The 25,370-nt window shown below is 41.6% G+C and overlaps 1 protein-coding gene across 1 annotated transcript in view; it reads left to right on the forward strand.

Annotated features, from left to right (window-relative positions):
• LOC145401336 (uncharacterized) overlaps window positions 1-24,479 on the forward strand; it is a 109,495-nt gene extending 85,016 nt beyond the window's left edge. Inside the window, exons 14-18 of the mRNA XM_080273661.1 lie at window positions 4,629-4,709; window positions 16,159-16,309; window positions 20,150-20,259; window positions 21,887-22,206; window positions 22,633-24,479. Coding sequence (XP_080129787.1) covers window positions 4,629-4,709; window positions 16,159-16,309; window positions 20,150-20,259; window positions 21,887-22,206; window positions 22,633-22,723 — 753 coding nt within the window. The 3' untranslated portion in view covers window positions 22,724-24,479. The remainder of the gene's footprint in view (window positions 1-4,628; window positions 4,710-16,158; window positions 16,310-20,149; window positions 20,260-21,886; window positions 22,207-22,632) is intronic.
• Window positions 24,480-25,370: the final 891 nt, after the last annotated feature.

Raw genomic sequence — 25,370 nt, forward strand, 5'->3', positions numbered from 1 at the left:
ACTGTAATTGCCTGCACTTCACTGCCACATCAGCGGTGTTGTAATCACTATTTTTCGCTCACACACCATTACCAAATGCCAATCACATTCTGATAATAATGCTATAAACATATATGAACACTGCACATACGATAAACACCCACTCTGTGTTCACTGAGACAGGTAAAAGGCACTGTAATTGCCTGCACTTCACTGCCACATCAACATGTGTTGTCATTCACACAGCTGGACAGATACTGATGCGCGCTTGGTCAGGGGTGGGGTGGGGGGCCCAGGGGGTGGGAGGTGGGGCCCCAGGGGGGGGAAGAGGGAGGTGGGGGTCGGCTGGAGTGAAAGAACTTAATAGCTACTCTCCCTTGAAACAATTGGCGCACGGAAAAAACGCGGGGTATTCAAAATATTCACAAACATTCGAGAATGACACCCGCGGTTTGGTCCAGTTTTTGCAACGTCATTCTGGAATGACACCCGCGGTTAAAGGGTTAATATGCCTGAACATGGTGGGGGGGGGGGGATGGAATCAAGGTACTCAAACTCAATGTGGACATGTTTTGTTTTGTCCTGAGAATACAAAATTTCACATGTATTTAGGTCATGTGATCAATTTGGTCAGGTCCTTTTTTTTTTAATTAATGTATGCAAATATAGTAACTATATGTAATAATTTATGTTGGCATTCTTATTATCAAATGGTTATTGAAATCCGTATACAGAGACAGTCTGATTATTCAGGTTATATAGTGTGAAAGAGTACCTGAATAGTCTGAAGTCACGATTAATCCGGCGGAAACAAAAAATATGTACTGTTAGACTTATTTATTTACTGGTAAATATATACTTTAAGCTGCAGAAAGACCTTACCAATTCAGTTCATATTCATCCAGCTTGCTTCTGTATTTTTCTGACTATTTTCAGTTTGGTAAATTACTTTTTCTTGCCAAAAAATGTTCTTCCTGTGATTATCATTGTGTTCCTTGCCCTACCTACGAATGTTTCCAGTTCAGTGGAAGAAACTCAGCGTACTGAAAGGTGGATTTTGTTTCCCAATTTCCCAGCTGGACGTTAGGTTAAATTATTAGGTACAGTTAAGATAGTGTTGGCCAGGTTTAGTTAAACAATTTAGAAAAGTCCCTTCCGCCATTACGTTAACGAATCAAACGAGTTGTCACAGCAGAACAGCTAAAAACAACGGGGAAACAGATTTAACAAGAAGTGCAGTGAGGTTGGATGGTGAGGATATGGAGAATGTGAGTGCATTCAAGTACTTGGGTAGTGTGATGAGTAAGGATGGAACTCTGGGGGATGAAGTACGTGAAAGGGTACAGCAGGGAAGAAAGGTTGTTGGTACACTGAAAGCAGTGATGAGAAATAGGGAGGTGAGTATGGAAGTTAAGAAGTCACTGCTTGATGGTATTGTGATCCCTACCCTGACGTATGGAAGCGAGGCGTGGACCTTGCAAGAGGGGAACAAGTCAAGAGTGAGAGCAGTGGAAATGAGTTACTTGAGAGGAGCATGTGGAGTGACGTGGAGGGACAGGTTGACGAATGAAGAAGTGAAGGAACGTTGTGGGGTAGATGTGGATGTGGTTGAAAAGATTAGGAGAAATACACTGAGGTGGTTTGGACATGTGGAGAGAATGGAGAATGAAAGACTGACTAAGAGGGTGTATGTAGGTGAGGTGGAGGGAGGGAGAGGGAGGGGTAGACCGAGGATGAGGTGGAGGGATGGAGTTGAGAGGTATATGAGGGAGGGGGGGGTGAGTTGGGGGGAGGGGAGTCAGATGGTGGGTGACAGAGTGACTTGGAGGCGTTTTGTCTGTGGCCACCCTTTGCGGGATTAGGGCGTCGGGCTATAGATAGATAGTTTATTTACCAACCCAGAAACAATCAGAAAAATATAACAGACTATCAGGAAGAACTGATTTGGTAAGATGCTTTTTGTGCTTAAAGTACAGTATTTATTTAGCCCCTCTCAATGGCCATGAGTTCGGAAATTTGCGTGCTCCAGTGGCTGGCCGCAGGACCATTTTTTGTAAGTTCTAAAATCAATTTCTTTTTCTTACAGATGTAAAGAGACTCGTCTGGTGCACGTGGCTTGTTCCCCCCCCCAACCCATTTTGTGATATGCTATGATTCTTGAAAAAATTAATAAAATTAGGGCACATGTTATGTTAACATGTAAACACATCAGTGAAAACATCTGGGATGAAGTGACTGCCTGACTGCTTGGGAGGTTCATATAAACATACCAGTGACCTTCATTCCCTTCCCATAATTGTTCGCAGTTTTTTATAGATCGCCCTAACTCAGCGTTACTGACATCAGTACGGTAAAGCATTCGAGGCTGGTACCCATGAAGGGGTTAATGGAATACATTATTGTTTGTATCAGTACTTTGTCTTTCACACATACACATAAGAGTGAACACAAGAACAAGCAGTAAATGTACACTTAACTTTAAGGAGCAGAAATAACTATGCTCAGTTGGTCTGAAATGTTTTGGGAAGCGCGATATCGAACGAAGAATGAGGAACTGAATGCAAACTTTCGAGAACGTGGGTTGAAAGAGTAATTTATTTTCCAACTAGCAAACATTTTTGTTCCATGTTGTCTCCTACAATTGTGAAACCCAAAAATTTTCATCTAAGCATATTGCTTAAAGACCATACCAACTCAATTCATATTCCTTCTAGTTTGTTTTCTGTATTTTTCTGACTGTTTTGAGGGTGGTAAATTACCTTCTTTTGCTGAAATATTTCCTCCCTTGTATCATCACGTTCCACAAGCTGTACCTAAGATTGTTTCCGGCATAGTGAAAGAAACTTAAAATTAGGATGCATGTTACATTAGCATGTAAACATATCAGCATAAACATCTGGGATGAAGTGACCGCCTGACTGTATGGGATGGTAGAGTAGGGTTGTGTAAGCATACCAGTGACCTTCGTTCCCTTCACATAATTGTCCTCGGTTATTTATAGCTTGCCCTAACTCATTGTCACTGACAATGGTACAGTAACGCATTGTTCAAGCCCGGCATCTATGAAGGGATTAATGGGATACATTATTGTTTGTTTCAGTGCTCTCTCTTTCACACGTACACGTAAAAACAGAAAAAAGAATGAGCAGTAAATGTACACTGAACTTTAAGGAGCAGAAATAACTGTTTGCGTAGTCGGTTCGAAATGTGTTGGGAAGCACGATATTGAATGAAGAATGTGGAACTGAGTGGTAACTTACGAAAACACATGGGATCAAAGGGTAATTTTTTCTGATTAACAAACATTTTGTTCCATTTCGTCCCCCAAAATTGTGAAACCCATAAATTTTCGTCTAAGCATACTGCCTAAAGACCTTACCAATTCAATTCTTATACCTCTAGTTTGTTTTTGTAATTTTCTGACTATTTTGAGGGTGGTAAATTACCTTCGCTTGCTGAAAGATTTCCTCCATTATTATTATCATGTTCCTTAAGCTGTACCTATGATTGTTTTTGGCATAATGGAAGAAACTTAATATACTCAGAGGTGAATTTTGTTTCCCAGTTTCCCAACTGGAGCCCAGGTTAGGTTAGGTTAGGTTGAGTTATTAGGTAGTTAAGCTTCGTTGGGTTAGGTTATCAGTCGCCTCACCAAACCACCCTACCACCCTTGTGATCGAGTTGTGAGCAAGTGTGGGTGGGGGGTAGACTCATGCTCATTTACTCGTGGCTCGCTTGCTAGCAGCTCGATGTTTTCTATTTAAACTGGAGCTATCATACAGATAATTTTATGTATTACCATACCACTGGACCATTTTGTTATAGCCCGGATATACCGAAACCTGGATAATCCAAACAAGGATAATCGAATTTTCACTGTTTTAAAAATAATTTAAAGTGTGTCATTAATAATGAATTCACTTGGACAACCAATCAGCTGCCAGCTTTCAAAAGCTTAAGGCTCATCTCGTCTCATCAAATCAAATAGGCTATAGTATCTTTACTATCCATCCACTATGCAGTTCAGTTGTTTTTGATCAGCCCAAGTCTGTCTAGCCAAGCAGACCCATCAATCGCAGGCAAGCAACCGCTCCTGCAGGACTCTCCTATGCTGCGAACTGATGCTCCTTTGTAGCTGACATCTTGCCACAGTAAGGCACAGCATTTAAGCTTTTCAGTCTGATGATGTACTTTTGTCATTGCTTCCCTGAATGGTTTTATTAATCTTTGGAAGGACCTGTTTTGGAAAAGGGTTAGATAAGATTATGTTCAATCCCTCCAGCTCAAAAAGTCTTTCCTAATCTTAAGAAATTTGTTTGAAAGTAGGAAAATGAAATGGAAAGGATGCTATCAGAGTGAAAGGGTCATAACAAGAATGATCGGCCGCTTGCCCCACAGCAGTGTTGTGTGAGCATTAAACCTCAGCCACCCCTTGGAATTAGACCCCAATGGGTTACATCCAGCTGGAGTCCTGTAACTCATTATACCACCAGACCTCTAAAAGTTATATGTGGGCAATGGAGCTAATGTACACAGCATGAAGGCCAACCCTTTGATCTCTGTGTGTGCATCAGAGAACTGTTCCATAAAGGGGAAAGCAACCATTTGCAACAGGAAGTATGTATTTTAATAATGTTGTCTTTTAACAGGAGGAGATGAAGAAAAAGATGGAGGAATCAGCCACACCCCAACAGAAGATAGTTGATGAGAGACGGGATGAGAGGTGGAGGGTAAGTGCTGAGAGATGAGAGAGCGGTAAGAAAAAGATTAGAAGGAGTAATATGGATAGCAGTGGGAGGGAGTCGGAGATGGAGGGTGAATGTTGAGGTGCAAGGAGTGAGAGAAGAGATGAAAAGTGGAGAGTGTTGTAGGTATAAGAAGAGTAAGTGCTAGGGCATGAGAAGTGAGAGAAGGGATGAAAGGTGAAGAGTGAGTACTGAGGGATGAGAAGGAGTGAGAGAAGAAATGTAGGTGGAGGGTAAGTGCTGAGGAATGAAAGGAGACGAGTTGAAGAGGAATCAGAGAGTAGTTCAAGTACAGTACATTGAGTTGCCGTTCATTCACTCATCGGCATAATTCTGGCCTTACGTGAGGCAGTCAGTACTACAGAGGTAAGGCCAGTTAAGCATTGATGATAAAGCAAGATTCCACAGTTCTTCAACTATGCATAAGCATTCAGATGCACTTTATGGCACATTGGCACTGCTCAGCCTTCACTTCTTCATGCCTCGTCTACCTATGTAATTGTTGAGTTTTTAAAGCAAATTACTGTGGTTTAACTTTCTGTTGTCATAATCATGACCATTATTCTCACCAGAAGGTGTGTTTAAAGGTGTTTGTGGATAAATTTGGGAGTGCAGTTAAGATAAAAACATAAACATTAGCTTTAAAAAAAAAAAAAAAAAAAAAAAAAGAGAGAGAGAGCGAGTATCCCCAACCAAGAACATGGTAGATAACCTTAATGCTGCATTTTTAAGTTAAATTGGAAATAAGAGAGCAGCTACTTATATTTTCACCCACAGCCAGAATAATTCAGTGTCTTCCTGTGGATTCATTATTTTTGCCTAAAAACTATAAGTGACCTGTAGGAGAGCAACAGTTGCCAAGAATAATTTCATCCTTCGTTGATAATGCATCATATTTCCTGCCAAGTAAGACACATTGACATGCAGGATGCACCCATGTTTTAATGAACATTTTGACAGTGACAACTTGATGTGCATCAATAAGAAATTAAAAGGACTATATTTTTGAGGTACTGAAGAAATATTTGTGTGCTGTTCAGGAATAATGGCCTAAATGCAAGAAAGAGGCATAATTGGACTTGGAAGTCAAGCTTGGGATCGTCCTTAGCCCTGGCTCGTGGCTTACATTTTGGTTTCATTCAGCTTGACTTAGCCATATCCAGAATTGAGACACAAGTGTGCCTTCACAAAGTTGGGTTCAAGTTGGGGACCTCTGGCAAACCTTCAACTACTTTCAAATTGTCCAATCACAGCACCAGTTTTTGAAAATTAAAGTTTGCAAATAAGGCTTGATAAATCAAAACAGGTTTTGTTTAATCATTAGATAACTGATATCTACAGTCCATTCCAACTGGAAATCTTCGTTGGCCATGCCCACTTCCTTCACATCATCTGTGCTTAGCAGGCAGTTATCATATAGCAGGCAGCACCTACATAGCATTACCATCACTTGCAGACAGACAGCTGTAGTGAAGACATCAGAGCGTTTCTTCTGAAAGAAAGACCATTTCCTCTACAATACTTCTAATTCTCATTATTATTGTATCTTTATGGCAAGCAGCTATGATCTGTAATTCATTTAACCACCAATAATTAGTCTAGGTGCTCCAATGGGACTACAGGACTGCTTGTAGGAGAGTGGGGGTGGAATTTACACAACAGCTTATGCTATGATTCAATTTCTGTTTTACAAACTTAAACTGGAGCTCTCATACGGATAATTTTATATTTTACTCAACCACTGAACCATTCGGTCACGGCCCGGATACAGTAACCCCTATGAGACTCGGATGCCCAGGTCCCAGACATTTTGGGCTTGGGTCCATTAGTCCAAGTCTCGGATATTCCCTAAGATATCCAGAGAAAAGGCCATCTGGACGAATGTCCAAAATGAACTGCCCCCCCCCCCTCAGGAGTCCAATATGTGTTCATCTTTAGTTTAAATTTGCCGCATAGTGATGAACAGCTGTGTTTGGGCGCATAGGCTAGTTTGGGCGACATCCGCTAGAGCTCCCGTGCATCCTCCTCACTTCCTTCGTACCTACCGTCATGACTTCATGCTCGAAGCCATGGCTGCCCTCGTGCTCGCTTTTGTGGTGGTGCCCTACATGCTGCAGGCCCTGCTGCCACAAGACCACATGGGAATTTACAGTGTTGTGCAGTGTTAAGAAATTAGAAATCGGAGTGCAAAGGATTAAGTGCAGAGCGCAACACTAGTGTGTTGCAACTGGCTTGACATAAATAAGAACAGAATGTGCGGTGTTAAAAAGTTATATTGTATTTCACAGTGCAAAGGATTAAGTGCAGTGCAACACTGGATTACTGTATGTGTTTCAAGTGCACCTTCACTACTATCAGAACCATAGAGGAGGCGGGTTAATCTTTGAGATGGCCATGGACGTGCTGTAAGTACCCTGCACGCTGCTAAATATTTTCCTTACTGGCTTGTAATTTCTCATTCTCTGGTTCCTTTTCATTTATTTTATGGTTTCTGTCCCCTATTTAAGTGAATAGGGTATTAAATAGGTGCAATGCATGTCTGGTAGGGAGTTATTTAGGTGGCTTTCAAAGTTAAGTTTTGTTGGGGTCTATAAGTACCTGTCCAGGGGCATTTTGCCCAAGTCCCAGACATTGCTTGGGCTGTGTTAGTTTGGATCATTGAGGGGTTGCTGTATACTGAAGCCTGGATAATCGAGCTTTCACTGTACATGCATACTTGTATAAAGGATTATATCATCATCATCATTATTATCCAGACCTCCTTTCTCACCCTAGGGCAGGGTGAGGAGTAGCAATGTCCAGATACCGGTAGCCCAAATTTGCGCAGTCCAATGGGCCACGCTTTCATTCACTCTTCATTCAAGCCCCCGGAATCATGGCTCTATCGGATATGCCAAAACAATTCACCACGTTCCGTAGCTTCACATATCCAATTGAGTCAATCCAGACGCTGCCACGTTAAAAGGGGTGCCAAATCCCTGATCATGCACTTCTCCTCACAACATTCATCCAGTCAGCTGGATCTCTTGTCAGTTCCTTAGCCTCACCAACTTCCAAACCTCCTTCCTGTACACACTCGTCCACCATATCTCTCCACCTTCTCCTTGGCCAACCTCACCTCCTCCCTCTTTCAGATTCACTCAGATATACCTTTTTCACCACTCTATTGTTATCCATTCTCCCCACATGACCATACCATCTCAGTACACTCTCTTCGATTCTGGTGTCCACCGGCTTCCTTACTCCACATCTTTCGCGAATCACATTATTTCATGTCCTATCCATCCTTTGTACTCCACATACATTCCTCAGCAGTCCTATCTTCACTGCTCTTACTCTTGACTATTCATTTTCATGCCACACTATAGTCTCACATCCATATGTTAAAGTTGGCACTAACACTCCCTCATGTAAGCCTTGTGCAGTTGCAACACTCATTCCTCTGTTTCTTATCAAGGCCTTCATTGCACCAGCTACTTTTCTTCCTTGTGTCACTCTACTTTCAGCTTCTTTTGCACATTTTACTCTCTTTTCTATCACTGTACCCAGGTATTTGAACTCTCACCCATTCCAGTCTCTCTTCATTCACTGTAACATCGCACCGGGAGACATCATCTCTCTCAGTAACCATCACTTTACTCTTTTCTACATTTACCCTCAAGGCATGGTGCTCACAGACCTCAGCAAAACTCTGCACTAGCCTACCAAGTTCTTGTCCGGTACTTGCAGTTAGTACTGCATCATCAGCTTGCAATAGATTTGAGATATTTCATCATCACCATTCATTACCAGCATCACCCCTCTCTCCATTACTCATGTTTTTACTTCTCTCATCACCCCATCCATATATATACTGTATTGAACAACCATGGAGACATCACACAACCTTGTCGCATACCCACATCGATCGTGAACCATTCACTTAGATACCCATAAACCCTTACATATGCTTCACTACCATCATAAAAACTATTGACGGCACCTAGCAGCTTACCATCTACACCATATATGCGCAAAACTTTCTACAATCCTTCTCTGTCCACTTTGTTGTATGCTTTTTCCAGATCTATGAATGCCATAAACACCTTATGGTTTTTCTCACAATCCTTCTCTATAATCTGTCTCACTGCAAATATTTGATTCACACATCCTTTGCCACTCCTAAAGCCACCCTGTTCATCACTCACTAGGACTTCTGATATCTCTCTGACTTACTCTATATTAATTCTTCTATATACCTTCCCTACCACACTCAGTAAACTTATGCCACGATAATTCTTGCACTCACTTCGCTCACCTTTATTTTTGTACAGGGGCACAATCACAGATTTTTCCACTGTGCAGGCACAGTTTCATATCTCCAACAAGCTTCATTCCAATCTCTCCACTACACTTAAGCATCTCTCCATACACCTCATAAACCCCAGCTGCTTTCCCTTTTTTCAGTCACTTCACAGCACTCTTCACCTGTGCAAGTGTCACGTCTCCTGGTACTGCATTCCTTCTCTGCGCACCCCCAGAACCAATCATGTTTACAGCTGCTCTGCTCTCTCTGTTCCCATTCATCAGGCTTTCAAAATACTCTTTCTATCTGGTCCTTACTTATCCTCATGGGTTAATAATGTGCCACCTACATCCTTCACACCATCACATTTCTTTTCGCTTTCACTTCTGCATTTCCGTACTTCTTTCCGGAATATCTTCCTGTATTCAGGGTAGTTGGCATATATATATATATATATATATATATATATATATCAGGGTAGTTGGCATATATATATATATATATATATATAATATATATATATATATTATATATACTGTATACTCAACCCCCTGCCATCATGGTTATCGGCAATCGCAAACGCATCAAATGCACAACCATACATGCTATCACGCACCCCAAGACCGCTATCACGCGTCGAGTTTGAAGCACCTGGATTGTGAACGCCGCACTGGATTGGTGCGACTCATCCGCCTACATTACAGAGCACCGCCGCTGGTGATTGGCTGACGCTCCCCAACCACCCCACCACTTCAGTCGAATGCGCGTTAGCTCTCTGCCGACAGTGAAAGAAGAATTCCTTACACTTTTTTTTTTGTGTGTATGTGATATAATAGCTGACAGATCCCCTTCTCCCGGTGACAACCCGAGCTGCTTGGAACCACTGTCTGACTCACTTCTTCATTTCTGCAACATTCGCTGCCTTTCCTCTAACTTTCTCTCTGTTGAGCACCACCTCTCCTCTTCTAAACCTCACCTTCTTTTCCTAACTGAGACTCGGCTGTCTGAGGCAACTGACAGCAAACCCTTTTCTGTATCCTCCTACTTTCTCTATACTCATTTCAGAGCCAAAGGTGGCTGTTGTGTATATACATACGCAATGGCTTATCTTGCTCTCATGTTCCTGAACTCGACAACTCTGATTTCTGTACACTCTGGCTTCGGCTTTCCTGTCATTCTCTGACTAAATATATCTGTGCTGTTTACTTATCCCCAAATTCTACTATCAAAAATTCTTCGACTATCTTACTTCTACGATGGAACACATTCTATCCTTTTCTCCTTTCTCTGAAATCTCCATCCTAGGAGATTTCAATGTTCATCACCACCTTTGGCTCTCCTCTCCTTTCACTGATCCACATGGTGAACAAGCCTACACCTTTTGTATCCTCAATAACCTAGAGCAGCTTGTTCAGCATCCTATCCGTATCCCTGACTTCCTTGGAGAGAGCTCCAACGTACTTGACCTCTTCCTTACGGCTAATCCTTGTGCTTACACTGTTAATCTTTTCACTCCGTTGGGCTCCTCCGATCACAACCTTATCACCTTAACCTGTCCTTTCTCTCCGGTACGGCCAGTGGACCCTCCAAAGAAACGTCATCTGTGGCGCTATGGAGCTGCGGATTGGGAGGCCTTCAGGCAGTACTTCTTTGATTTTCCCAGGAATGATTATTGCTTCCATGGCCAGGAGCCATCTGAGTGTGCCTTACACATTACAGAGGCTATTCTCTCAGCCTCTCTGGCATGAAAATATACATTCCTTTCTCATATCCTTTGACTAATGCAAGAAAGCCATGGTTTAATCATGCTTGTTCTAATGCTGTCCGCAACAAGGAGAGGGCCTATAAAAGGTACCAAGCCAACCCACCCCTGAATCACATCTTTTATATGTTTCTGCCCCTAATCATGCTAAGTCTGTTCTTCGCTCTGCTAAAAATAATTTCATCCGCACTAAATGCTCTCAACTCTCCAACTCGAATTCTTCCCGCTCCTTCTGGCACCTTGCCAAAAATCTTTCTAACAACTTTACCTCATCATCCTTCCCTCCTCTTTTCTACTCTGATGGTTCTGTAGCTATTTCTTCTACTGATAAAGCTGATTTCTTCGCTCAGACTTTCTTCTCCAATTCCACCTTAGACGATTCTGGTGCTGTTCCTCCATCACTTCCTCCCTCTGACTTCCTCATGGCTGACATTAAAATTTCTTCAGCTGATGTATTTTCTGCCATCACAGGCCTCAGTACTAACAAGGCATATGGGCCTGATGGGGTCCCTTCTGTTGTTCTCAAGAACTGTGCTTCTGTGCTTACGCCCTGCCTAGGCAAACTTTCGCCTTTGTCTGTCAACTTGTACCTTTCCTTCTTGCTGGAAGTTTGCTCTCATTCAGCCAGTCCCAAAGAAGGGTGACCATTCCCAACTCTCTAACTATCGTCCAATTTCTTTAACATCCTGTATCTCAAAAGTTTTCGAGTCATTTATTAATAGAAAAATTTAAAGCATCTTTCCTATCACAACCTTCTTTCTGATTGTTAGTATGGATTCCGTCAGAGACGCTCCACTGGCAATCTTCTTACCTACCTTTCAGACTCCTGGTCATCCTCCTTTCGGGACTTTGGCGAAAGCTTTGCCATTGCATATGACATATCAAAGGCTTTCGATCGAGTCTGACATAAACCTTTAATTTCCAGACTGCCCTCTTGCTGTTTCTATCCTTCTATCTGTGCCTTCATCTCTAGCTTCCTTTCTGGTCGTTCTGTAGCTGCTGTTGTAGACGGTCATCGTTATTCTCCTAGATCTATCAACAGTGGTGTTCCTCAGGGCTCGGTCCTATCACCAACTCTCTTCATTTTATTCATCAGTGACTTGCTAAGCTGTACATCTAACCCTATCCACTCATATGCTGATGACTCCATCCTTCACCTTTCTATTCGGTTCTCACAACGCCCATCTCAACAGTTACTTCAACAGACTAGGGATTAGGCTATGTCACACCTAATGTCTGACTTGGCTCATATCTCTGACTGGGGTAAAAATAATCTTGTTTTTAATGCATCAAAGACTCAGTTCCTACACCTATCAACCTGACAAAATCTTCCACAGGTGTACCCACTAATGTTTAATAATATTCAGCTTGATCGTGCATCATCCTTGAATGTGCTTGGGGTTTCATTTACTCGGGACTTGTCTTGGAAAGATCATATTACATCTCTTGTAAAATCTGCTTCCAAGAGATTAGGTGTGCTATGCCGACTCCGTTCCTTCTGTACCCCTGCACAATTGTTGACTCTGTACACGGGTTTTATCCACCTGTGTGTAGAGTACAACTCACATGTGTGGGGAGGTTCCCCACATACAGCTCTTCTCAATAGGGTGGAGTCAAAGGCTTTTTGTCTCATTAATTCTCCTCCTCTTACCGACTTCCTTCAACCTTTGTCTCTTTGCTGCACTGTTGCATCTTTCTCTCTTTTCATTGCTACTTTAGTGGTCACTGCTCCTCTGAGCTGTCTGGATGTATTCCTCCATCAAGCCAAATGGTTTCCTGTACACCAGAAAACCATTTACTATGCTGGGTGGAAGCCATATGACCAAATTCTGGCGCCTGGTAGTTTAGTGGATGACTAAGTTGCTCCAATCGGATTAAGCCTGTGCAGGTTTATATCCAAGGGGTGGTTTGGGTTTATTGCTCATGTAATGCCACTCAGGGATGAATGAGGCTGGTCACTCTCAGCTTAAATTTCAGGACAAACTTTCCTAGCCTCGGGCTCCTACGCTCTTTATGGGGAAATACAGGATTAGATGATGATGATAATGATGGTGTTGAATTAATGAACAAATACCATATATAGAAAATGTTTTTGGTACGGGATGGAGATACCTTGATGGTTTGGACAGTCAACATCTGGACAACCCTTCCCCCATATAGTCTGGACTAAAGAGGTTCTACTGTACCTCGACGACTAAGTGTTGTGGCATGATTTTGTTAGTATTTAACCAATGCTCAAAGCCACTGGTATACGCTGTTCCCACTGTTATTGTGCTGTGCTGGCTAGTTGGCATGCTGTTTTAAAAGTTTCATTTCTTTTTGGACAAACTTCTGATAGATTGTTGATACAGGCAGCCACCACTGTTTGACAGGGATGCATTCCATAAAAAGTGGTTGAGTAATGAATTGGTTGAATAACCAACCTTTTTTTTTCCCTTAAGATTGTTAAGAAATAGGGGGGTTAGGTTCCTGATCACATTCATCATTCAAAAAATATTCTGTAATGATGGAAAAAATACCCTACTGGTTAACATGATTGAAAGTGATGCAGGGATTTGAGCTTTCTTATCGACCTACGTTCTCTAGGAAAGTTATTTTAGTACTAGATACATCTCAGATGATTGACATTTGATTTTCGATCAGAAAAATATTTGGAGAACAAACAAAATACAACTACTTAGTTATGTTACAGATAGCCGCCTGAATGTCTCCGATAGCATGTTTACTGCCAATCCCTCCAACTGAACATGATGTCACCACACCAAAGCAAACTAAAATGTATGCAATTTAAAACCATAAATAGCAGTGGAAACCTAACTGGAAGTGCTGAAACCTAAATGGAGGGCTTCTCCCCAAGACCCCACAATGATTATAACCTATCTAACCTAGTGCAAACTAAGATGTGCATTACATAAAACTGGTCCCAAAACAGTATCGTGCATTAAGAGTTTTCATCAACCATTGGCACAATCGTCACCTGACCATGGGTTGGTGAGCACATGACTGTGCTTGACAGGGATAGTCGTAGAGGTCTTGGGTGGAGCCATGATGGTGCTGTAATGTTCCACATGGTCAAGTAGAAATGCAGATGGTTGAAGAGGCAACTGATCAGCCTGGCAGAGGGCAGGAGACTGAGGCAACTCAGTTGGTCTGTATGGTGGTGTGTGGTTTGAAATGTTGAAATGTTCACTCTCATCTTAAATGCCTGGACCAACTTTCCCAGCCCCGGGCTCCTACGCTCCTCATGGGGCAATGTAGAATTAGATGGTGGATGGATGGATGGCAGGGATAACCGTGTTGAACAATGGAAAAGGGTATCGATTCATAATTGTAAAAACAATATACAGTATTGTCGAATAACAGTCGGACGAAAAACAAGGGTTTCCTGTACTGCCGTCAACTATGGGATGAGAATAAATTGTAAGCTTTTGCACAAAGCCAATTTTCCATTAAATCATATTATGCATTGAAATAACACTAGAAATACAGAATCAGGGGACACTGTAAGTTTGTCGGTGATTTTAACATACCTTGCGTAGTTGGCAGTTTAATAGATTTATAGGTGGAGGATTTGTCTAGGTAGATGATTGAGTAAACCTAGGATTTTGGCAGAGTACCAATCATGAGGATATGACTGGCACAAATCAGAGGATATGACTGGCACAAATCATGTGTATTAATTTCCCACATACTCATACACTTTGAGTAGTCATGCACACTACCATCTGCGGCAGCACTCTTCCTTCAGACTGTGTGCACCATACACCCTTGGCTCACCAACCTTTTCTTGACTTTTCAGTGCACATATTAACAAGGAAGAAAGGTTCTGGTTCATTGAAAGCAGTGATAGGAAATAGGGAAGTGAGTGTGGGGGAGGTGAGTTGCTGAGTGACAGTACAGTATTGTGATCTGCACTCTAACGTATGGAAGTGAAGCTTAGACCTTGTTAGAAGCACACAAGTGAGAGCAGTGCAAATGAGTTATTTGAGAGGAGCATGTGGAGTTGTATTGAGACAGACTTAACAGATGAGGATGTGAAGGAGCATTGTGGAGTGGATGTGACAGAAAGTGTTAGAAATACATTGAGATGGTTTGGCAGAAATACATTGAGATGGTTTGGCCGTGTGGAGAGAATGCAGAATGAGAGACTGACTTGGAGAATGTATGAGTGGGGTGGGGGGGAGAGGGAGGGGGAGGCCGAGGATGAAATGGGGGGATAGAGAAGAGAGGTATATGAAAGAGGAAGATGTAAGTTGAGGGAAGGACAGCAGAATGGCAGGGGACAGGGCAACATGGAGTTGATTTGTTTGTGGCCACCCCTTGTGGGATTAAGGTGTCTGGCTGTAGATAATTATTAACACAAGAGTTTCAAGGGACTGAAGGATTTACATAGTCAGGTGACACTTCCTTCATGGGCAAGCTACTAAATATAGAAATTCCGGTCATGCTTTGTACACAGCTATCAATTCCACTTGCCCTTCAGTGTGCTATCATTGATAAATAGTTTCAAAGTTAAAAAGTGCAATAATTTTTTAAGCAATTCATAATATTAGAAGTCTACAAGTGCTCGTGGGCACTTTGGGCCCCTCGCACTTGCTCCTGCAGAGGGCTCTCGCATTTATGTGCTGTTCTAGTGTAACATTGTCATTTGGATTTTTTGCAGCCAACCAATTGATCGTGTTATTTGCAGCTTCGGTAATGGAAACCAGTTTATTTTAGTTCTACCCGTGGGCAAAAAATTCTACGGAGATCCTATGCCGGGCTCCTGGAGCAGTGTTTGTTGGTCAAAATGTGATCGCTCATTAAATATAGTAAATGTTTTTCAATCGTGAAGGGACCAAACTTTTTTACATCAGAGATTTTTTTGCGAATTTTGTACCAATTTTGGTGTGATTTGAATGTGTAGTTTCAGCTGCCCAAAACACACACACACACACACACACACACACACACACACACACACACACACACACACACACACACACACACACACACAGAGAGCTGTAGTATTTAAGATTGCATCATTGCTTATTAATGACAGATGATCTCTACTTTTATGCTGTCTGTTGTTCTTTAAGCGAATTAAATTTTCTTTGAGTTATTATAACTTAGTATTACTTCAATTTCAATTCATGTTCTTTCCCCATAGGCAGTGATTGGCTGCCATGACATGCAGGCAAGATTGAAGTTTGCTTTGCCTCAGGGAGCTTTTCAGCCCTATCCCATTCTGCAAAACTAACCATCAAACCTTTACCAAGATAGAGGAGGGGTACTAGAAGGTGCTTGTATACTTAACTCATATTGTAAGTGAGATGGCAGATGGCTAACTTTACATGTGGGTACCATGCATGAGGAAGGAAAAATAAATTGGGCTGTATTTTCTTAAGCGTGAGGGAGTGGTTCGTGAGTGGGATTTGGCCAAGATTGGAGAACGTTCACCAGGGGAACGTGAGAGAGAACGTGAGCGACTGCGCAGGGAAAGAGAAGAGGAGCGGCTGAGGGAGCAGCACACCAAACCTCGCACACCACCACCCAGAGGTCAGTACTGTACAGTGAAAGCTTGATTGTCCATGTTCAGAATATCTGGATTTTGGCGTATCCTGGCTGTGACTGAATGATACAGTAGTATGGTAATATAGTAAAACCTTGATATAATGGGAAGAGGTTGTGTTGATCAGATGTTCATTCCTAGATCTCTAGTGGAAAAGTTTCTCGAGAAGGGAAAGAAGTTGTATGTGGCCTTCATGGATTTGGAGAAAGCATATGACAGGGTGTATAGACAATGACTGTGGAAAGTATTAAGAATATATGGAGTAGATGGGAAGGTGTTGAATGCCGTGAAGAGTATGTATGAGGGTGCTAAGGCTTCAGTGCGTGTGGATAGTGAACTGAATGACTTCTTCTATTTTGAAGGTTGGATTGAAACAGGGATGTGTCATGTCTCCATGGTTGTTCAGACTGTATATGGATGGGGTTATAAAAGAGATACAAGGTAGGGTAGTGGATGTTGGAGTGGCCCTAATGAGAGAGGGCAGTGTTTGGAAACTCCCATTAATGTTGTTTGCTGATGATACTGTGTTGTTAAGTGAAGAAAAAGGGGAGTTGTAAGGCTTGGTGGATGAGTTTGGGAGAGTGTGTAAGAAATGGAATCTAACGGTGAATGTAGGGAGGAGTAAAGTTATAGTTTTCGAGAGAAGTGAAGTCAGTGAATGTACAGTGAGGTTGGAAGGGGAGGAAATGGAAAATGTGAGTGCGTTTAAGTACTTGGGTAGTGTGATGAGTAAGGATGGAAATTTAGAGGATGAAGTGCTTGAAAGGGTACAACAAGGAGGAAAGGTTGCTGGTTCCTTGAAAGCAGTGATAAGAAACAGAGAAGTGAGCATGGTAGTGAAAAAGTTACTACATGACAGTATTGTGATACCAGTTCTATCTTATGGAAGTGAAGCTTGAACATTGTTGGAGGGACACAACTCAAGAGTGAGAGCAGTGGAAATGAGTTATTTGAGAGGAGCATGTGGAATCTCATGGAGAGACAGGCTGACAAATGAGGAAGTGAAGGAGCATTGTGGTGTGGATGTGGATGTGATAGGAAGCGTTAGGAGAAACACATTGAGGTAGTTTGGTCATGTGGAGAGAATGGAGAGTGAGAGACTGACGAGGAGAGTGTATGTGAGTGAGGTGGAACGGGGGAGAGGGAGGGGGAGGCCAAGGTTGAGATGGAGGGATGGAGTGGAGAGGTATATGAGAGAGGGGTGTTTGAGCTGGGAGCAGGGCAATGAAATGGCGGGGGACAGGGTGATATGGGGGCAATTTGTGTGTGGCCACCCTTTACGGGATTAAGGTGTCTGGCTATAGATAGGTAATGGACTTCAACATACTGGAATTCAATTTTATCGGACTCAAGGAGCCGACTGGACTAAATTTTTATACAGGTAGATCCCATTATATGACCACTCGATATTCGAGAAACTGATGATATGACTTGGGTAAATGTATTTTCGTTATATGATCTCGAAAATCTAACGATACAACATTCAGTCTAGGGCGAGGTGGGAGGATTCTAGCTCAGTCATCTCAGCAAACGCAGTCACCGCTGTTTTCTCTCAACCTCAGAGAGAAGAAGCGGTACTGCTCAGCTGTGGCATTGACAGACGTGCGATAATTATCACAAAATGTGATGTTTTGGCACACTTTGCAATATGCGATAGCATGCATGCCATGTGATAAGTTTTATAATTTCATAAACAAAAAGAAATTGGGGATTGCAAAATTAACAAATCTACTGTAAGGCTAGTATAACAGTAGGATTTAGTAACTCTTACGATAACCAGTATTATAATCTGGTAGGTACTTAACAGTTGAACAAGTTCATTAACATTAATTGCTCACTTCACATGTAAGTATAGTAATGCAATAGCAGTTACTGATTTATGTGAAGAAATTCCTTTGTTTATGAGTGTGATAATTTTGATCAAAAAGAGATAATTTTAACATTTTGGGTATGATAATATGGGTTTGGGAATATGGCAACGCTGCTCAGCTGGTGGCCACCAGCTTCCCACCTCGAACACAACATTACCATCTATAGTTTAGTGTTATGCATGTTTCATATGTGTAATGAATGTGCAGTCATGTTATTTGCTTACTGTTTGCCCTTTCAGGTTGCATTCTCTACAGTTCAGTAATATAGATAAGTTTGTTGCCTTTGGTATCATATATTTTAGCTTGAAAACTTGCCTTTGATGGGGTCCTTGGACCCAACCAATATTTTACCATTAGTTACGTGTTTCATTATACAAGAAATCATTATAGGACTATGCCAAATGGAACCTAACTTCCTTATCTTTGGGACTTCCCTGTACAGTGCCCTCGCACAGTGAACGAGTTTATGGGTAGCTCATTCACTGCGAATTTGCTCTCTGTGAACAACGTATCTTATGGGAAAAATAGCATGTGGGCAACGCTGCTTCCTGAAAGTTCACTTTTTGAGCCATAGAGATGTACTAAAGGGCCAGTTTCAAACACATACAGAGATATCCTAATTATCCAGACTATATGGTGCGAAGGGGTGCCTGGATAATGCGAAATCATGATTAATCTGGCGGAATCAAAACACGGGTAGTTAGATATATTTATTTACCAGTAAATGTACACTTTAAGCAGCAGAAAGACCTTTTCCAATTCAATTCATAATCCTCCAGCTTGTTCCTGTATTTTTCTGACAACTTTCAGTATGGCAAATTTCATTTTCTTGCTGAAAAATTTCCTCCCTGTTATTATCGTCACTTTCCCCTATGATCATTTCCACCGCAGTGGAAGAAACTCAACGTGCTCAAAGGTGGATATCATTTCCCAATTTCCCAACTGGAGGTTAGGTTAGGTTAAATTATTAGGTACAATTAAGCTAGGTTAGGCCAGGTTTCGTTAAACACTTAGGTTAGAAGTTCTTTCCGCCATTACGTTAACGAAATAGACAAGAGTTGTCACACCAGAACAGCTAAAAACAACGGGGTAATAGATTTAACAAGAATTGTTTATTTACCAGCCCAAAAATAAGCAAAATAATGTAACAGACTATCAGGAAGAACTGATTTGGTTAGGTGCTTTTACTGCGTAAAGTAAAGCGTATGTTTAGTCCCCTCAATGACCGTGAGTTCAGAAATTTGCGTGCTCTTGGTTGACTGGCTTTTCAAGTTTGTGTTACAGGTGTTTACACATTTGTTGTGAAAAATGTACCTGATTATTAATTTATTTGTTTTATTTATTTTTTTGCTTTGCAGGTTCATTTTGTTCATGCCTTTCTTGTACAGTATCATGATCAACAAGCCTTCTTTTTTTTGGGGGGGGGCTGGATCAGTAGGGGCAGCCTGCAGTCCTAACGGACCCAAAATCAAATCCCGGCTCGGGGAGGGAACAGTTTAAGGATATGAATTTCATAAAAGCAGACTTTTTCTGATCTACCGAAAGGCCCACCGACATATTGTAAAAATACATCCGCTAATACTGTACCAGTACACCAGTCCTGTATGAGACAGCCATTGCATGTATTCAGTGTGGATGGTGGGTGTTAGCCTAAAAGTGGTAACATGTGTAGGTATGTAGGAGGACTAATGGGTCTTGTGTTAGGCCCTGAAGCCTTTGCCCAGTCAGACACTCTGTCATTAACACCTATGGGGCTGATTCTAAGGTAGTTTACCTCCACTGAGCCGTTGTTTTATAACCAGTGTAAACTGTACCTTATATGAGGCTTCCAGCTTGTTCGTTTAAACCTTCATTGTCCCTCACGTGAGGCTTGCAGCTTGGCATGATTTAAGTAAAATAATACCAAGATGGTACTTATTCCTTCTAAAATCATTCCTTTTTTTTTTTCCTTACCAGATGCAGAACAGGAGAAAGTGGAGGAGCCACCTCCAAAAAGTTTAGATGACCTGTTCATCAAGACAAAGGCTCAGCCAGCAATATACTGGCTGCCCCTTACTGCCCAGCAGGTAGGAGCAAATTTAAAGTCTAGACATGAAGGTGCAGGAACAGCTGTTCTCATCTGCATCATATGCCTTATTGCACTGCCATATATACTCCAGATATTGTGCCCTTCCCCTTGTTTCTTGTTAGTCCTATGTTTTATTTAGCTGTCTTACAGAATTTATTATCATATACTTGACATGTATCTTTTACATATGTCCACTTTTTATAATCTGTTGTATTGTTTATGCTTCATAATTCCTGATTTCTCTCTAACCTACATCTCTACAATTTTTGTAGTAAGTCTCTCTCTCTCTTCCCCCCTGCACCGTAATCCTCTACGGGATGGTCGTTTGTGAGCTAGTTTTACAGGAAGAGGCGCTAACCCTCCACCAACTTAGTTGCTGACACGTAGGGAAGATGTATGGTTGGTCATATTGTTACCACCCAGCTTTGTAAATGGTTTCCTGGCTTCCAGGAAACCATTTGGCTTGTCACGAAGTGTAAAGCCAGCTGAAAAGGAAAGTCATCATCATCATCCAGACCTCCTTTCCCACCCCAGAATAGCCATAGAAAGTGACAGGAAAGATGGGAGAATAGGGCGAGAGGGTAGACACAGAAAGAAGAGTGATAAAGGTGAAGGAAGAAGTAGGCAGCAGTACATGAAGTTAGTGGATGATTTTTTTTTTTTTTTTATGCAAGGAAGAAGGAAGCAAAGGCCAGGGGCCTGCAAATGGCTCCCTCCCAGAAGAAACAAGCTAACAGAGAGCCAAATTCAGTATCCATTCATTTTGAGATGCCTTGACACATTGCATTTGAAAGACTGGAGATTGTAGGCAGTAGGAAAAACACACTGAGGGTGACAGTTCCGGAGTTGACCTGTTGCATACATGAAGGACTGGGAGTAGTGGTTAACTCTTGCATTTAGAGAGTTGAACAGAAAAGGGATGAGAATGTTAGATGGGTGCTGTGTGCCCACTGTACTGGTGGAAGGATGCAAGCAGACAGTTCAAAGGAACAGTGACCATTGTAGTAGCAATAGAAAAGAGATAAAGATGCAACAGTGCAGTGAAGAGACAGAGGTTGAAGGGAGCCAGTAAGAGGAGAGTTAGTGAGACAAAAAGCCTTTGACTCCATCCTGTTGAGAAGAGCTGGGTGTGGGGAGCCTCCCCACACAAAAGAGTTGTACTGTACACAAGGGCGAATAAAACCCATGTATAAAGTCAACAACTGTGCAAGGGTAATGAAGGTACGGAGTCGGCTTGGTCGCTGTTGCTTTTATTATACCCTTTCTGTATCCTTATAGCTTCTAGATTCAGTCTCGTCTGTTTGTTTCAGCCTTAGCTTATAACTATCAGTCATATTCATCTTCAGATCCCCAGCCCATATGTTTTCCAGTACTGTACTAGCTTCTTTTAATTTTTGTGGTTATACCTACTTTGTGTCTTAGCTAATACTGCATAGTGATCAGAAACTTTATAAATATTACTGTAAGGAGTTGTATTGCAAACTGTTCTTTTAATTTTTGTGGTTATACCTACTTCTTGTCATTGCTAATACTGCATAGTGATCTGAAACTTTATAAATATTTTGGTGAGGAGCTGTAATGTGAACAGAATTGTAAGTGTTTTTAATTCTGTATGTATATACCAGATTGCAGAGAAGGAGGCTCAGCGCCGCTTGAAAATGGCAGAATTGGAAAGGCGTCAGGCAGAATTGAAGGCAGCCCGAGAGAAGGAGCAGGCTGAATTGGAACGAGCCAGAACTGAGAGGAAGAAGGAACGTGAGCGAGAGAGGGAGAAGGAGAAAGAAAAGGAGAAAGAGAGAGAAAAAGAGAGGGAGAGGGAAAGAAACACACGGCGGGCCTCAAGGTCCCGCTCTCGATCTCGTAGAAGAGGAGGCAGTCGGTCTCCACTTCCCTCCCGCAGGTCTCCCATTGGCAAAAGGTCATCATCTGGGAGGTCCCCACGCAGGTAGGAGAGAAGTAAATGGTGGATTAGGGGTGGCAACCAGAATACAAAAACATTTCCTGTCATATGTTGTTAAGATTAATCTTTCACACAGTATCCATTTAGTACAACCATCTGTGACATTGTACAAATGAAGATTCAGAAATATTATATTTTGATTTGTAGTGGAGTACATTTATTGGATGGTTTTAAGATTGAGCATGAGTCTTGATACTTCACACAATTCATGAATGCGTTTTGTTAGGTTTTCTTGTACTGTAGCGTATAGTGTTCTTTTCTGTTTCATGTTCATTGCCAGATTTCCTTTTATCTTTTATTTATATATTCACAGCTTGTTCAATCAAGAAAACTCCATCTAAATCATATTAAACTCTACATAGTTTGTGCTAACACAGTTTAACATATGTTATTTTGTTGTGTGGCAAACAGATCCCCCGGGAAATCTCGAAGGTCACCAAGCAGAGACAGTCCACATAGATCCCGGCGGCGAACCAGGACACGGTCCAGGTCACGTAGCTGAGACCTCTGCACTCTACACTACTCCGCACCACCCTGGGAACGAGGGCACACGTCACACACATGCCAAACACCCAAGGCAGAGGGATGAGCAGGATGGAGGCAGAACAGAGTAAAGGGAGGATTGAAACAGAATGAAAGCTCCCTACCACCTCCCCTGTGTCAAGTCAAAACTAAACATAAACCATAAACGACACAGCACGCTAACCCACCGTCATGCCAAGGTTACTGTTTGCCACCCTCTGTTCTGTCCCCCTCCCTCCATCCCTTTTCCACATCCTCCCCAAATAGCGTTTTTGTTCGTATCCAACCCTCTTGGCCCAAGTTCCCTGCCTGCCCTCTCCCTCATATTTATCCCTTTTGGACTCCTATTCCTGGCCATTCATGTCCTCTCCCTTTACAGGTTTCACCATCCAGTGCTCTTCTGAGATAGGCTTAGATGTTTTGTTACTTTTCTCTTTTCACGAGTTACGCTACTTACATTATTAGAGAGAGGCCGTAGCTTTTATTTTAAGAGAAGGTCCTTGTTAAATCAACATGCTGATCTCAGTGAATAGTTTTTTAAGTTAGCATAGAACACCGTTTGCCTTGCCTTTTGTCAGGTAAGTATTTGTCAGTTTATTTTATTGTTTATTTTTTATTTTTTTAAAAATGATTACATAGGTTAGTGTTAGGTTAGATGATGCTTATCTTCCATTTTATCCATGTGTTCAGAAGAGCATTGGGTGGTAGTGGGAAGTGTTGAATGCGCATTATTGATGGAGTCAGCAACCTCCTGCGTTTTGGCCGGCACTCGACGATGATTCAGCCCACGGGGAACTTCGATGACCAGCGTTATGAGAGACCAGCATTGTATCTTGAGCTTCCTTACTGTGGAATGCCCTTACTAATCTTCATTTGAGCTCTATGCACCAACCTGATTTCCTGCTAGTCTGGTTTGAACACAGAGACTTGCCTAGTGGGCAGTGCAAATGCATTCAACCACCTATGCAGCAAGAATATTGTGATAGCATGATTGACCTGCAACTGAAATGGGATGCTTCAGCAGCAAGTGTTGTGGTGTCATTGCTTTAGAACAGACTTCTTGTGACAAAAGTTCTGCTGTACATGATGCCACAATTTGCTAATATTGAGGCAGTGCAGTGCCCAGCCTTCAACCTTTGTACTCTGAATTGAAACATAAAATGTTTAAGGTACTGAGTACTGCTGAGGCAGAACAGACGTGATATAAAATTATATATACATATATAAAATATATATATGTGTACATAAATATATAAAAAAATATGTATAAAAAGTGTTGGCTTTATGGATATTGACTTGTTTGTTGCACCTGTACAGAAAAACATATCTGGGGTTAAGTTGAGAAAGGCTAAGTTCTGAAAATGCTGATGCAGACTTTGTACAGAAGTGTGATGCAGTAGTGTAGCATTCATAATTCAAGTTAAGCCCCACAAAAGTGTAAGGAGTACAAAATTTGTAAATTATTTCATTTGTATAAAAAAAAAAAAAGAAAAACTGAAAATATAAGCCATGTCCTTTAGGCAGTTTAATTTAAGGCAGTTCCTGGTATTAAAACCAGATTTGATTCCCAAATACAATAATTTATTTGTTTACTGTACTGAAGATTTATTTTCTTTTAGAGTATTTAGCTCTCATAGAACCACTGAGTTCATGCACTTTGGATTTTATTATTGTGAGACCTAAGTTCTTCACAGTTATTTGTGGGTGACAGTTTATAACCATGTCATTAAAGTTTCACTCAGTTTTGTGTTTTATCAGTTCCAAAATGCAAAAGTTTTGACAGTTCCAAATGCCGGCAAAACACATAATTACAGACAGGTTTACGGTCTAGCAAAGTAGATATCCACCTGTATTATTGTCAGCTGTCATTTGTTGATATTTATGATGCTGCATGTCTGTTTATGCACAACATTGCCACTGTATCAAGTATACATATGTACCACATGATTCTTCCCTGTGAATCACACAGAGTGATAAGCTTTGAAATTTGTGACTTGATAATGTAGAACAGGAGTTTGTGTGTGTGTGCATACATGCGTGTATCTAATTGTGGTATACGGAAAATGAGCTACGTTCGTGGTGTCCCGTCTCTTTTTCTCAATAAGTCAAATTTTGCTTTGAACTCGTTTAAGTTTTTAGATTGGACTGTCCCACAGTTCTGTGCATCTATATGGAAAACTATATTTCTTGATATCCTTGAAGCAGCTTGGCTTTTTCAGTTTCATTCTGCGTCCTCCTTGAAGCAGCTTGGCTTTTTCAGTTTCATTCTGCGTCCTCTTGTTACTCTCCTATCCCATACAAACAGATCTTTTCTGTCAATTTTATCCACTCTCATTATGGCTCTGAACACTACAATCATGTCACCGCTCTCTCTCCTTTCCTCTGAGGAAGGCCGATCCAGCTTTTCCAGCTTCTTTCTGTACGACATCAGCCAGGCTAGGGACCATCTTGGATGCTGTTCTTTGTATTCTCTCAATCTTATTTACGTCATTTTTTTTTTGTGGGGACCACACTGCTGCTGCATATTCCAACCTGGGGTGGATCATGTCACTCAATTTTTTCATCATCTCATGCTTGTAATGAAATACTATTATGTTAGTCGAGAGTTTATATATTTTTCTTACTGT

Source organism: Coenobita brevimanus, chromosome 55 (genome assembly GCF_032717465.1).
Source record: "Coenobita brevimanus isolate Jiangsu-jjx chromosome 55, ASM3271746v2, whole genome shotgun sequence".
NCBI classification, from domain to species: Eukaryota; Metazoa; Arthropoda; class Malacostraca; order Decapoda; family Coenobitidae; genus Coenobita; species Coenobita brevimanus.